Here is a 14,715-nt window from a genome sequence, read left to right as displayed (position 1 = left end):
GTACTGCTGTTGAAACCAAAAGGGGAAAAAAAGATGAGGAAAAGAGGAACTATTTAACAGATTTTTGTCTGATGCTTCCATCTTGTGGCCAACTCAGAAAAGAAAACTTTTGCTCATTATTTCAGTAAAGGTGAAAATAATGCAAGGAAGCATCAGAACTTCTAATGGTGTCCCAAACATCTCCTCCAGTTATATGGGGATGGGGATGAACTTAATTTAAAAAGATTAATTCTCCATAATTCTCCATTTGGAGGGCACCGACAACAAATGCTATCAGAGGAAGGGACTGTGTGCCTCCTCCATCACCCACCGTGTTTTGGACTCATGAAGGCTGGATGTGCTGAAGGGTGCAGGACAGAGACAGGGCTGGGTTGATGAGCCCACAGGTGCTAAGCCCCGTCCTTTGCCTTGCTGTGGTCACAGTGTCAGGACTCCCATGGTGTATGTGCTTTCTTTCAGCTGATGGCTTCATGGGCCAGCCCAGCTCCGCAATAGGCTTTCCTTCTTCGTCATGTATGAGCATATGAACGGCTTACCTTTCATTTTCTCTGATCTTTCCCAGGGGTTACCCCAACACACAGCTCCCACACCACCAGGTGATGGGATGTGGCCATCTCACTGAGACAGCTGCAAGCTCACCCTGCCTCAGGTGCCACCAGGAGCTTCCCAGGATGGCTGAGTGACTTGCTTCTGCCTGACGGGACTGTTGTTCCCTGTTGGCATAGCAAGACAGAAGGTTAGCCAAAGGCCTTTTCACCTGCATACGCTGAAGTCTCCCACCTAGGGTCTGTGTAAAAGGCTGCTCCTTACCTTTCCCATCCCATCCTGGCCAGGAGCACACCCCTCTTTGCTGCTCTCACCCCAGCTCCTGTCTCCTGGGTGAATGCCTCTTCCACAGGCCAGCAAGCTCCCTTGGTGGATTTTGAGCCAAATACATGCAGAGGCCTTCAGAGAGGGAGCAGGACCATGAGCATGACTGCTGGGGAAACCTTGGCTGTGGTCTCCAGTGCAGCGAGAATTTGGGCTTTTGTGCAGGATGGGTCTTCTTCAGCAGCAGGGCTCCCAGCGTGGACTCATGCACGCAGTTGTATCTGATGCAGTGGTGAATGTGTTTCTGCTCTGCAATGGGAAAGAAGGGGGCAGAAAGGGATTTGTGCATCCCCCCCTTAATGAGGGCATCAGGATTAATAAGTGTGTCACTTCCCATGCCTCACACAGGTGCTGACGTTGCAGCCCAGCAGGCACACAGCTGAGGACAGAAGACGTAAGGTCACAGCACTGCCGTGACTCTCTCCCCACCCCCTGATGTGGTGGGAATTGTTGCCTGTTCACACAGTGTTGTGGGATAAGGAATCCTCTTTGGTAAGGGTGCAAAGGAGAAGAAATCTGCTGTGCCTAAGGCAAGGGCTCAGGCTGCTGCAGCCTGCTTGATGAGAGGAGGAGCTTTGCTTTGTGATGAGCTGGTGAAGGAGAAGATGTTAGATGGAGGGTTCACCTCAAAGAGTGTTTGAACAGAAGTGACTGCTCCCTGGACAGGAGGTTGCTAACATGCCTCTTCTCAGGGCTTCCCCACTGCAAGCCTTTCCCAGCTCCTGCTGGCAAACAGGGACAGTTTCCAGAGCAGGGAGCTCATCGGACAAGTTTAATTCTGTTTTCAGGCTGATATCATGCAATTCTTCTCAAATTCTCATTCAGTTACATTAATTCCTGTGGGAGCTCAGCATCATAGAGCAAAATTTGTTCGGATTCGTAAAGAAGGTTTGCTCAGGTTTAAAAAAATACCTACATCCATGGCTAGAGGAAGAGAAACCATGGCCATTTAAAGACAGGGTCATCTAATCCTCTACATTCATCAAGAGCTTCAGACTAAAGAATGACACAAGCCAGTTTTAATTCCTTGTTGAAAACAACCCTTGCATAAAACCCTTTACTGTGCACCTATACCAGAGAGGCAGAACATATATTGCAGACACACGACAAAGCATTACTATTTGCATCCCATGTCACCCTTTCCTTAGTATGTGCAGACTGGCGGGCATCAAACCTACCAGCACACACGGTACCAAGGCCGGAAGGGTTTCTACTCTTGTGGGGAGCTCATCAGTCACAAAAATAAAACTAAATAATAAATAAATAAATAAATAAAACAAGAAAAACTGACTCCTTATAACCACCTTTCAATAAGCGAGTATAGACCCCTCACATATCCTTAAATTATATATCATTTATTGAAATATAGAGATCTTAATTTACAGGATTTTTTTTTTTCAAAGACAAAATATCAACAGGGGCATTTTGTAATACATTTTGTGCCTACCATCACTCAGGTCAGTTTGCCCTTCTTCAAACATTTCACAACAGCCACCATTTTGGAAACACTTCCTTTTTTATTATTCTAAAATATAACTTTTGGACATTCAAAGTGCAACAGTTAACGTGCCTGTGGAATATATCACAGTAAAAAAAAAATATAAACAAAGGCAGTGATATAGCTGTCATAAATGTTTTGGCAGTATTCTAGAAGTCTATATAAAAATACTTATATACATATTGATGTATAACATCACCATATCTCACGTCCTTCATCATGAAATAGGACCTTTTTGTACAAGTTGAAGACCACACTGTAAGGAATTGGTTGGCCATTCCAAATCAAAAGCTGTGTTTCATAGGCTAATGTTGATTGTCATTATACAATTACCCTAGAAAAAGGTTTGGGAATATCTCTTCCAGTGGCTTCTCAAAAATTAAGCCATAAAAGAAAAAGTCGGTAGTACTGAAAATGTTGTAAAACTAAAAGAATCATCCTCCACCTCTCATTCTAGTTTCCAGGCCAGCTTATCTGATTCCACTCTGAAATGAGCTGGGTTAGGCTAGACCCCTGTCACAGATGAAATTCATGTACACAATATTCATGAGAGGATGGAAAATCATCATTCCCATGCATTGAAAAGTGATCTGGCTCTGATTCGCGTCCACTGTTTGGGTCTAGCCCCAAGATGTGTTGTGCGATACAGAATGAAACCAGTGAGGGGAAGGGGAGACCACATGAAAATGTCCTTGTATTCCAGTAACTGGTAAATAAAATGTGCTGGGCCTGATTTTCAAACCCTGAAGAACACTAGGCCATGTGCAAAAATGCAGGTGAAATTGCTTGCCTAATTTGAGCATGTAGTTGTACGATTACACATGCAAATTAAGGCACGTGTGGTCTCAAGTGGCCATTCAGATATCTGGGATATCCAATAGACAATTTGTGTTTCCTCAAATCATAGTTCATAGCTGGAGGGGGGCTTTACATCATCTTGTGTGTCCTGGCTATATCAAGAGTCATTATATTTCACAGTTGTCCCCATACAGAGCTCAGTGGCGTGTTTGGCTAAAGCACAGCTCCCAGAAAGACACTCAGTCTTGGTCTGTTGATAGGAGGAAATGGAGGATGCGCCATTGCTCTTGGTTCATTCTGATTGTCAGCCATCACCAGGGCTGGAAATGCAGGTGCCTCGCTTCAGGTCGTGTTTCCACATCTGCAGAACATTTGTACGTGGCCTCAGCCAGGTGACATTTTGAAACCCAGGTCCAGAATTATTTGCCTTTAACACTGACAATATTACATTTGCTTTCGTTTGATCCACAACCATCCACAAGTGAAGCCAAGGGGAGTTGTGTAGCTTTCCTTAGGGCCATTTCAAGCTAAACTTTAGTTTGTTGTTCAGATCCAGGCAGCATGTGCTGTAGTCACTGGTGGTCCATTTTTCACACTTGCTAAGAAAAATACTGCAACACAGGGATGAACTTACACCACATTTGCATTGATTGTGTCATGCCAGATGCTGAGCATTCCTGCGAGGTGCTTATCACACTGAATTAGGGTTAAGTTTGAAAGCTGAGCACCAGAAAGTACGGGGCCCTTTGCAGTGATGTACCTTTTTTCACATGTAAGTCTTCCAAAACATCATATATCAATAACACATTGTATAGTGATAGCAGTAATCATAATACTTTGTTCATATAAGTGGTGTCAAAAATAACTATTGCAGGCTGAGATCAGGTTCATTTTCATGCACCTTCTTCCAAAAAGCACACTTGGAAGCAATTACCATTTGTAATTAGTCTGCAAAGATAATAAATCAGAGATTTCTGCTCTTTTTTAAACCTGAAAACTGAAAACTAAGACAAGGATACTTGTTGCAAAATTATTTCTGCTTATTTAATCTGGAGCTCGAGGCTGGGAGAGATGTCTTTGTTCCTTGAGCAGTTCAAATATCAAATTGATTCTTCACAGCTAAACCCAGGATAAGATTTCTTTTGAGTACACATGAAATGCTAAACAATGGGAAGTTGCTGGTGGTTTATGATAATTTCCATCCTGGAAATCTGGCATAAATTTAAATTTAAAAAAAAAAAATTAACTTCACTTAATTGCAGGACAATAACTGCTTCTAGTACATCTGATTAGAAAAGCTACTTAGTTCATGATAAAAAACTAAATCTTAGTGTACTGTAAGATCCAAATTTTTCTCCGTATTAAAGTAGTTTTAGCTAATCAGAGCAATTACCATACTCTGCACAGCCAGATAAAAGGATTGTTTCATAAAATTTTTCAGGTCAGATTTTTTTTTATCATACTTTATAAAATTTCTTGAGACTGTGCTTTTACTGAAGGACAATGAATTATAAAATATACACTTAGTGTTACTGAAAACAGTAGTAGTATTATCATGAAAACAGCTATCTTCTATATTTAATAAAGACTTGCTAGGTTTCTAACACCTATTATAGACTGTTTTTTAATTATTATTATTATTATTATTATTCCCCTTGCATTAATGGTTAAAAGTAACATGTTTTTAGTACCGGTCAGTTTTTTTGTGGTTTCAGACCCTTTTGGTCCAAAAGTGGTTTTTGCATGTTCTTCAATTCACATGATAGTTCAACAGCAGCTGACATTGAGATTGAGGGAGGAAGTACACAAAATTCATGAGCAATCTCTTTTAAAATCCATGGAGTGTGTTCAATGTGCACCTCAGAAGATCCTTGAGTAGACAGTTATTTACATAATTACAAAGGTGAAGTATTGCTGCAGTGGAAATTCTATACATAAAAGTCACAGGAATGCCCTTGAAACACAAAACCGATCTGTTTGTGGCCTTTTCCTTCTCCCTCCTACCAGTTTGAATGGCAAACAACACTGAGATGCTAATGAAGTACTGCAAGAAGCAACACTAAAAAAATCCATCTTCAACACGTCTCTCTCATTCACACTCAGGCTGATTCCCGTGCCCATCACTGGGAGTTTCTCTGTAAAAATCCATCTTCTCTTCACATCCTTGACATTGTAATAAAGTGGTTTTCTCTGTGGAGCAGAAGTCTGTAGACAACACGGCAAGCTTCCCCATGTGCAGAGTCAGAGGGTGTCCGTGGGGTTACAGGAAGCTGTCCTCTACCAGGTCTGAGGAGTCAATCCCGATGTCATCCATCATGTCAATGTCCTCAATGGTCTCATCCTCTCTCTTGATAAAAGTAGAGCTACTGGAACCAGTTTCAATGGCACTTTCTTCAGATGTCTGGGAACTGGAAAAGACAAACATCTCAGAGTTAAAACATGCAATGAATGTGGCCAGGTAAGTGCCCCAATTTCTAGCAGAACTGAACACCACCTCCCTACGTGCTTTCTGATGTATGGCACAATCTTAGGTGACTCTGACCACCTGTTTCCTAGGTTGTGACACACCTCATATCTCAAGAGTAATGAACCACCTTGGAATTCAACGGAGGAGGTTGTTAATATATTCCTCCAAGCACTTTCTCTCTAATTAAGAAAATATCATTACGATGATGCTGGGACAGTTAGTTAAATCTAGAGAGGTCAGGTGACAATAAAATAATAAGACTAATAGATTAATATTGAGTATAAAAGATATAGGTAATAAATCTTAATCTCATTGGTGTTTTATTAGAGACTTCATTTGCCCTGTTACTGAAAACAGTGCAAAAATATCTAAAAAATAAGTTTCTAGGTTGTTAATTTTATATACAATGCTGCTGAAAAGTCAGTGGTGAATTAAGTCACTGTCATTCACAGTTAGGGTTAGACAGTACTGTGCTTTAGTGGAATCATTCATATACATTGATTAGGAAGCAGTAAACGGTCCTGGACAGACTTCTGTCAATGAAAAAATATTGTAAAAGATGACAAAAACTTCTGAATTTTGGAGTTGGTCTCACGCAGAACTAACCAGTCCCTTGACACCTGAAACGCAGCTCCAAAACATTGAGCTGTAGGGATAAAAATGTGCCCACAGAGCAGACAGCTGCTGTGACTTGGCCAAGCTAGCAAGAGAGTCCCAGTGACACACAGGAGCACCCTGCGTCCCTGGCAGTCACAAAAGAGCCAAAACAAGGTATTTCCCATTGAAAATATCATGGCTAGTCATATTGCCATAGTTACATGGGACCTTCCTAGTCAGTAACTCCAACAGAGCCAAGGAAACTATTTATGGAACAGGATGCTAAAAAGAATTAATGCACATCACCAGAGAGGACCCAGAATGCTGATGATGGGCCACCTGATCTGAAAATCGCACCCACCTGTGCCGGTTCCTCTTGCCAAGCTCATCTTCAGAAACAGGGTCAATATCAGGCAGGGGGATGATGTACCCGCTGTCAGCACTCAGCCTCTGCTCATCAAATCCACTCTCCCTGTCCTTTAACTTGTCTTCGTTCTTGTAGGTGACACCAATGTAAGTATTGTCACAGTCCCCTCTCATGCGTGTGACAGCTGGGTGATCACTTTTCAGGAAGTCCAGGTGAATCTTCTCATAGCTCTGAAAATATTCATTTCAAACCTCTCATTAGATGTTATTCACTAAGACTGCTTTTCTTCAGCTGGGTAACTGTGATTCATTAACCCACTCATTAATTCATTATTTGCCCTTTGAGCCTGCAACACTGGATGGAGAAGCCCAGCATCTTTAAGTGACTGGGAGTTTGAAGTGACAAGTTGATTTTAGAAGATGCAGGAGTGAGCGTGGCAACACAAAGCAGTCAAGTAGGTGTGACAGAGGGGTAGGGAGAGAGGGAAGGGATTGAAGGTAGGTTGGGAAATGAAATTAAGGAATGAAGCACTAAAAGATGGAGCAGGCAAAGCTTTTAAAGAGGTGTTAGAAATTTGAGAGAAAATCTTGCTGGTGAATGGTGGCAGGGTCCAAAGAGGGAGAGAGTGAGGTTGTACATATGGGCCAAGTAATTCCTTTTCTGGAATACTTTCACTGCCTAGAAAATCCCATGAAAATACTTAAAAAAATTTCTCCACTAAAAACTGTGAGTCAGTAGGATTTCATTGGAAATAGAGAGTTCTGCTTCCCACCTAAAACTGCAGAATTGTTTCTTTTGGTAACCTCAGCTTCATGTCCCCAGGACATGCAATGCCCCTGCCTGAATCATGTAATTCATGCAGGTTAGGATGTGTCAGTCCAGTGGTTCTGATGGCTGAACAGTCACAACTCCTCTAAAATATATGCAGAAAACACAAACCTTTTTGTACTCTCCAGGCAACAAGCTCTCCACAATTTCACTCAAGTGGTAAAAAGAGGGTCTTTTCTCAGGTTCACTGTTCCAGCATTTCACCATGATCTCATACCTGCAGATAAGATGGAAACCAATTTAATCAACTGCGAAGGGAAATGAGTTATCAAGTGAACATTAAAGCCAAAACTGTTCAGGCTGTCCAGGCATGGGAAAGCCAAATACGCACTTACACTTCATTGGTAGCATGATCGGGTTTTGCCATTCGGTAGCCACTCTTTATCTTATTGTAGAAAGTAGAGTCAACCATCATGCCAGGATACGGTGTGCCACCTGCAGACAAAACAGAAGAAAAAATACTATTCTACATTGTGTTAATACTTGCAACCTTGGAATAAATTGCAGCTTATGATATTAAAAATGTTCACAGATCCACAAATACCAATTAGTGGGTGTTTGCTGAACTATATAAAGATGCTGACTTGGAGAAAACCGCACAATTCGTTTGTCTGGTTAATACTCCGCTAGGGTGTATTTTAAATTTTAGAGACTGCTGAGGACACACAAGAGTTTAGACGAGTGAGAAGCAGCTTGGTTTTAAAGTCTTTTTAAGAACTGCTCAGAGGCCCATATATCTATTCCAGTTATTGATCATTTTATGTTTCGTGATGTGAGATAAGAACTGTTAATAAAAATGATAGCTAACGAGCCTGGAAGCTGTGTGCAGGCTTGTGTGCCTACATGTACAAAATATTCTTTCCTCTCTGCAAGGGTGTAATTGCATAGAACTGAAGCTTTGTAATTCATTACTTGCAATGTTAAGTAGCTCTAAAGTGGAACCTGCTTATAGAACTGAAACATTGACCTTTTCTCCAAATACTGACTTGCTGCTCAGGCCAAAAAGTGTTAATGCCATGGTTTGACATGCCATTAAAGTTAATGAAAATAAACTGAAGTAGACAAAAAAAAAGAATAACTGAAGTACATTGTGTTGCATCAGCTGCAATCTATTTCTGAAATGGTCTGATGTGAAATATTGGCCAGGAAAGACTGAAGTGGGAACCACTTAAAAAAAATACTTTTGCAGTGTTTCTAAAGCATATTGACTGGGCACAGTCTGGATGACACCCGGATCGGGTCATCAGCCTGCATTTGACAGACCTAAGGTCACTGCTCTGCTCTGCCACTGGCTTTCTGTGTGACTTAGGACAAGTCCCTTGCTTGTGACCGTGTTTTGCTTTCCAAGAAAGAGCAACTTTCTTGGGTGCAGGCATGCATGCTGTAATATTTACTCCAAAGACCTCATCCCTTTCAAAAGCAAGGTTTTCACCTTAAAACTAGGCTTCAGACCCTACCTTACAAGCAGGACAATGAAGCACAGACTTAACTGTGCCTCGGTTCCCCATCTATACAGTGGCATTTCTGTGTCTCCCAGGGATGCTGGTTAATGGATAGTACAATGCCCAGAGATTACAGTAATTAATACCGTAAGTAGTGGTGCAATTGCTGTGTTGTTTTGTTGTTTTTTGGTGTTGGTGGTTGTTTGTTTGTTTGTTTGTTTGTTTTTTGAGAAGCAGCTACATGACAGCTTATTCTAGAAAATAGCATTAAGCTTGGGATTGCCAAGGGGCAGCAGTAGATACCATACAGGCATGATTAATTCTGCTCTGAGTAAATCTGGGCAAAGCACGCTTGCTGAAGCAGGCCAGCCACCCACCCGGGAGGCTAATTAATCAGCCTGAGTCAAGAGCCAGGCTGTTCCCAGCTGGGAACTGTACATTGTCTCTAACTGCTATACGTTGTCATAACCACTTTACACTGCCATAAACCAACTGTGTGAACAGTGCTGACCTGGAAATGAGAAATCAGTGTCCCAGAAGATTGACATTTGTTTCTGTTCAGTAATGGGGCTAAGACAGGATCTTTTGAAACGTATCTGAAGAGACTGCTTCAAAACAGCCACTCGGCTGGGATGCAGCCGAGTCTCCCTGATGCATGGGGGAAGCTTGTTCCTCTGCGTTTTGGCCAGAAATTTCGTCTTGGCCTGGAGACACCAATATTTTTCCACAAAAGCTTTCCAGTCAGTGCTTTCAGTTTTCTAGCAAAAAATGTTTAAAAGTATCTTGCAAAATAAAAAAAAAAAAAGAAAAAAAGAGAAAGTATGGACTTCTTACTTCACACCTAATTCTGGGACCTGAAACCCCATATAGAAGAATAATTAAATGTTGATTTCATGCATATATTTCTACTGTAGAATTTGAAATGCTTTATGTGGAACAGCTTGGACTGAAAAAGTTTAATTATGGCACGTAAGAAAATGTTCACAGTACATACCAAGAGAAAATATTTCCCACAGCAGAATGCCATAAGACCAGACATCACTTAATGTTGTGTACAGATTGTCAAAAATGCTTTCAGGTGCCATCCATTTTACTGGGAGGAAAGTCTGTAGCAAAAAAAATAGACCCCAAAGCACACAGGTTAGTCATTAAATAAATACTTCCCATTAAAGTTGTTTGATAGCCAGGATTAGCTTCTCTTTTGTAAGAAAACTTGTGTTAACATGACTAGTATTTATTTTTAATTCCATGTCACACAGAGGTTCTAGGATTAGAAGCAATTAGAGCTACTCTTTGCTCCCCAAAAGAACTGATTAAGCTGTAACTGCATTCATTTTATTACTAGCAAATGACCAAGCTGATTGGAGATACAGTGCAAAGGGTGGCACTGATGATCTAGATTTGATATGTCATTGACTGATGTGTTACTGCTCTACATATCACAGTAACAGTTCCTTAATCTATCCAGTCACAAAACTTGCCAGTTAAAATTTAAGCCTGTGAAGCACTAAGTGTGGCCAAGAGCTTTCCAGCTTTCAAGCAGACTTAGGAAAGTTCTGTGAATTAATGAACTGAAGAAAAATTGTTCTCAGGAGTGCTCATCACAACAGTCAATTAGTGTAACCAACGCTGCTAACCGACATTTAAGGCTGACACTTCTCATTGCCATTAAAACAGAGCTCGGGAGATTAAGAAGTACATACGCTGCCCTTGGAGACATAGTTGGAATCATGCATGATGTCTCTAGCCAACCCAAAGTCACAGATCTTCACGATTTTTCCTTGAGCCAGAAGGACATTACGAGCTGCCAAGTCACGGTGTACGCACTGCACGGAGAGAAATTAAGTAGTTCAAGGACGTGCTAATTCCAGGAGGGCCACTTCCCTTGCAGAGCTCTCTGAAAACATCCAGTTCTGTTGGCTTTCTGGGCACGGTCTTAACAAGATCTTCTGATGTACAGCCACTGGTCCTGCCCTCTAACAGGGGCATGGAGGCACGAGTCCCCAGAGACAGCAGGGGCTCATGTGGGTTTACTGCAGTGGGGAGGATGCCACTCTTTCCCCCTCCACCCGTCATGTGCTAATGATACATCTGCGCTTCTGAGCATGCTGGCCTGTGGCTGGATGGACCCTCCACCCAGACCCTGCCTAGGTCCCCCACCTTCTCCAGGACTCTGACTCCACAGATGCCATGGGCTGCAAAGGAGAAAGAGGATGCTCCTTTGATTTTTCTAACCATGGTGATCTCAATTTCCAGGCAAGTGAGAGAGCTGTCCAGAACCTCAGAAGAATATTATACTATGTCATGTTTTCAGAATCTAAATTGAAACTCACAGCTGAAGACGTTTTGACACTTTCTTACACATTTTATTTACTTACATTTTTAGAAGCCAAGAATTCCATTCCCCGTGCAACCTGGTAGGTGAAGCTCAGCAAATCCAATAGGCTGAGGCCCTCTGAACTGTCATCTGAAAGAAGGTTTTTGACTTCTGATTCTATTGAAAAAGAGAGAAAAAAATACGTTTGTGCTGTAGAGTGTGAAAGCAACATTCTTTTCCCCCTACCTATCATGATTCTGAGCTGATGACTTTAACAGAGCCATGACCAAAACAGGTTTTTATAATAACTAAACACTTCTGATGTCTGCATCAGCCACTCACATGCTGCACTGTGTTAAATATAAGGTTTGTTTTTTCTCCTGTCTGCATTTTTTCGACCACAGAATGGCAGAAAAGGGAGAAATTAAAAAGGCCCAATGAAGTGTTATACAAGTTGTTTGCAATACCGAGCGTGTAGTTCAAAAATATTTATTTAGAGGTGGTACCTCTGTCAGGTTTTTGTATATGCATGTACATTCTTATCCATTTACTGTTGCTGAACACTGTTATGTTTTCCAGAAAGTATACACTGGGACAAATCCAATACCAGCAAAATGGGTCAGGAATTCTATGGCAACAAATTTATTTTTTTATGAAAGATGTCAGCAAAAAAACAGTCAAAACTCAGTGATTCATTTATCCCTACTGTCCGAGAGCACAGTATGAGTACATCAGTCTGCCTGGTAAATCTGGGACTGGATATGCTTCAGTTCCTGAGGCCTAGGGCCAGAAGTGACTGTGCCTATTTTTAAAGCAAAGCATATTTAGTTTCTGAGAAAAGGGACAGGGAATGGGATGCATTCATTATCTTCATTACATAATTCAGGAAAGTATTTGGGAGTGTTCTGCATTTGGTGTGTCAGCTAATGTGAAATGTAAGTGGAAACAGAGCGATATAAATTACTATTATTATTGCTCATTCCAATTGCTCAAAATCTTGCAGAGTACACAACTAATGAAATCACTGCCTCCAAAGACTGTCGATAGCCCTGCTGCAGAACACGGCCCCTCAGCAATTCAGCACAGAAGGAAATATGCAGCTCTATCCCTTCTGCCCCGGGAGCATGCACTCCTGTCACCAACAGTGACAGTCTTAGCACCAGCTTTTAGCTTATAGGTGATACACACTTACAGAACACAGCTGAGTGGTTTATGTCCATATCATAAATGGCAAAAATAAGAAACATTTATGCAAGAGTTGTTTAAGAGTACATGCAGAAGGGACAATTCTACGTTACCTGACAGAGATTTCTTCTTATATGAAGCCGGCCGATCATACACAGATCTCTGAATATCAGAATATTTAGATCCCTCCTTCCTTTCCAGCATTGGCACGTACTGGGTTGTATCAGCTTGTTTCATGTCCATGTATTCTCCAGTGTTTTCAAATGATAAAATCACATAACTGAAAAAATAATAATAATAATAATACAGTTGTAACAGTTAGTATTGCCCAGTCTTCCCCACCAGATCCTATGCATCTGACAGTTCTTATGGCATAGAACTTTATTGCTGTGAAATACAAGGGCGTAAGAGCTGGCTTCTTGATAGAGAATGTGTAGGGATCCTGTATTACAACACAGCCATGTATTGCCACAGATGCATTACCACATATTATTACTACATGTTACCATGGATTACAGTAGTCAAACAAAAGTGCCTCAAACTTGTCCTTTTGTCAACAGTCAGGTATGCAAACATATATTGTCTAACTTCCAAAAATCCCACTAAATTCAGCTATTACTACCTCAGCTGTTCAGTTCAAGGATTTCCAAAGGATAGATGTAGTTTATTCACTCAGTTTGCATCAAATCCAGTCCAGCTGAGCAATCCCATGCTCAGATGGATGTTTCTGGCTGCATTCGGCTACCAAGTCAGTTGGTCTATTTGCCTGCATGATGTTTTGAGGGAATCTCTGACACCTTCTAAATCCTGGCTAAAGTTATGACATTGCTTGATTGTTGAAAGTACAATGACAAGCTTCCTCCACCATCATCTGGAAAAATCTATTGGAAACTGTTGAGACTAGCTGAGCCTTTGGTAGGTAAAGGAGAATACTTGGAGAGCAAACTCTGCCAGGTTGTTTGAAGGGAAGGAGTTCTAGACAGTGGAAATTCCCCAAACAAGGTAACAGAAACCAAGTAGTGGTGTTTTACTTCTAAAACTTGGATGCGTAGAGGCAAAAGGACATCTATAGAGAAAGGAGGAACACTGGACCATGCTTTCTTAATGAAGATGCTCTTCGGGACCTCAGGATCAGGTAGGGAAGACGGAATGGGTCTTGAGGAGAGGGGAGACTGACTGTGCTCCAGAGACAATGCTGTAACACGGCAGCTGTGGGACTGCCGGGGTCCTGTAAGGATGTTAGCTTTTTCTCTAGATCCATATATCTCTCACACTACCTTGGGCAGAGTGGAATTTGTTTAAAAGGTCTACAAAATCTGTATGTTGTGCTCTCCCATGAGTACATGGGCATAGTGTTTGGAAGGAAGGTTCTAAGTTGCTGGTGTCAGTGGAGAACACACAGCAATGCTGGGGCTGTGGGCATCTGCACAGAGGAAGCATGGATCTAGGATACATGTCAGGAAGACTGAACAAAAGCTGCTGAAACCTTCCCAGATCTATGAAAACTAATAAATGAAAACCCATTGAGAAAAATTAGGGAGAGCTCTGAATCACGGAATGAGAGGAAAGGAATAAGGGTTAGTAATCACATTCCCTTATGTTGCAGGTCATACACTTTTTCCCCCTTTTTTCTACCTTCTTGTGCTTTCATCAGCTGGGTTCATCCCAAAGATATCCAAATCTTTCTTGGGCTTCTCTGGGTGGCGGCTCAGGAAATTGTCCCTGTTCTTGTGCAGATAGTTCACCAAATCACCATAAAAGCAGTATTCAGTGATGATGTAAATAGGACCTGATGAAATTGTGAATTGATTTGAGATTTCAAAGACAGCAGAAAATCAATTCTAAAACATAAAAAGTACTGGGAGTTAATGCATTTTGATTTACTAAGTTATGACTGTAACTCCTGGCAAATAACAAGTAGGTTTATGAAACCTTTCACTTATTTATATTTTATGTTAAAGTCCTTTACTTGACATTTGTGCATTTTTTGTGGAGCAGCAAACCTCCACTCTGTCAGCCAAACTCACCTGACTTTGTACAAGCTCCTAGCAGGTTCACAATATTCAGGTGGGGCCCGAGATGTGTCATTATCTTCAGTTCAGACATGAGTGCCTGTTTTTCACTGGATCTAGCTGTAGCTGTTGAAAAAGCACACCAACCACTTAGCGAGAACAGTCACCTTCTTCACAATAACAACCCATCTTTCTTTGCTTGCCTCGGTAGAACATTTCTCCCATGGTGTCTTGAAGAAGACTGTGTACTTTGCTTGACAAGGAGATCTCTTAAGGCTTGGAGAAGAGTCACAAATCACTAATAAAGGACTCATTTGATCCATCTCAAGAGCTG

The 14,715-nt window shown here is 41.5% G+C and overlaps 1 protein-coding gene across 4 annotated transcripts in view; it reads right to left on the bottom strand.

The window, feature by feature from the left end:
• Window positions 1-2,204: 2,204 nt before the first annotated feature.
• The window catches only part of PDGFRA (platelet derived growth factor receptor alpha), a 36,616-nt gene continuing 24,105 nt past the window's right edge, over window positions 2,205-14,715 (bottom strand). For all 4 annotated transcript variants that reach the window (XM_013172769.3, XM_013172771.2, XM_013172770.3 and 1 more), the window contains 10 exons: window positions 14,397-14,507; window positions 14,005-14,158; window positions 12,483-12,649; window positions 11,246-11,361; window positions 10,571-10,693; window positions 9,862-9,973; window positions 7,761-7,860; window positions 7,537-7,642; window positions 6,592-6,827; window positions 2,205-5,574 (listed from right to left, as the gene is read on the bottom strand). In XM_013172769.3, coding sequence (XP_013028223.2) covers window positions 5,427-5,574; window positions 6,592-6,827; window positions 7,537-7,642; window positions 7,761-7,860; window positions 9,862-9,973; window positions 10,571-10,693; window positions 11,246-11,361; window positions 12,483-12,649; window positions 14,005-14,158; window positions 14,397-14,507 — 1,373 coding nt within the window. In that variant the 3' untranslated portion in view covers window positions 2,205-5,426. The remainder of the gene's footprint in view (window positions 5,575-6,591; window positions 6,828-7,536; window positions 7,643-7,760; window positions 7,861-9,861; window positions 9,974-10,570; window positions 10,694-11,245; window positions 11,362-12,482; window positions 12,650-14,004; window positions 14,159-14,396; window positions 14,508-14,715) is intronic.

Source organism: Anser cygnoides, chromosome 4, assembly GCF_040182565.1.
Source record: "Anser cygnoides isolate HZ-2024a breed goose chromosome 4, Taihu_goose_T2T_genome, whole genome shotgun sequence".
Classification (NCBI taxonomy): Eukaryota; Metazoa; Chordata; class Aves; order Anseriformes; family Anatidae; genus Anser; species Anser cygnoides.
This window is presented reverse-complemented; position numbering and strand designations above follow the sequence as displayed.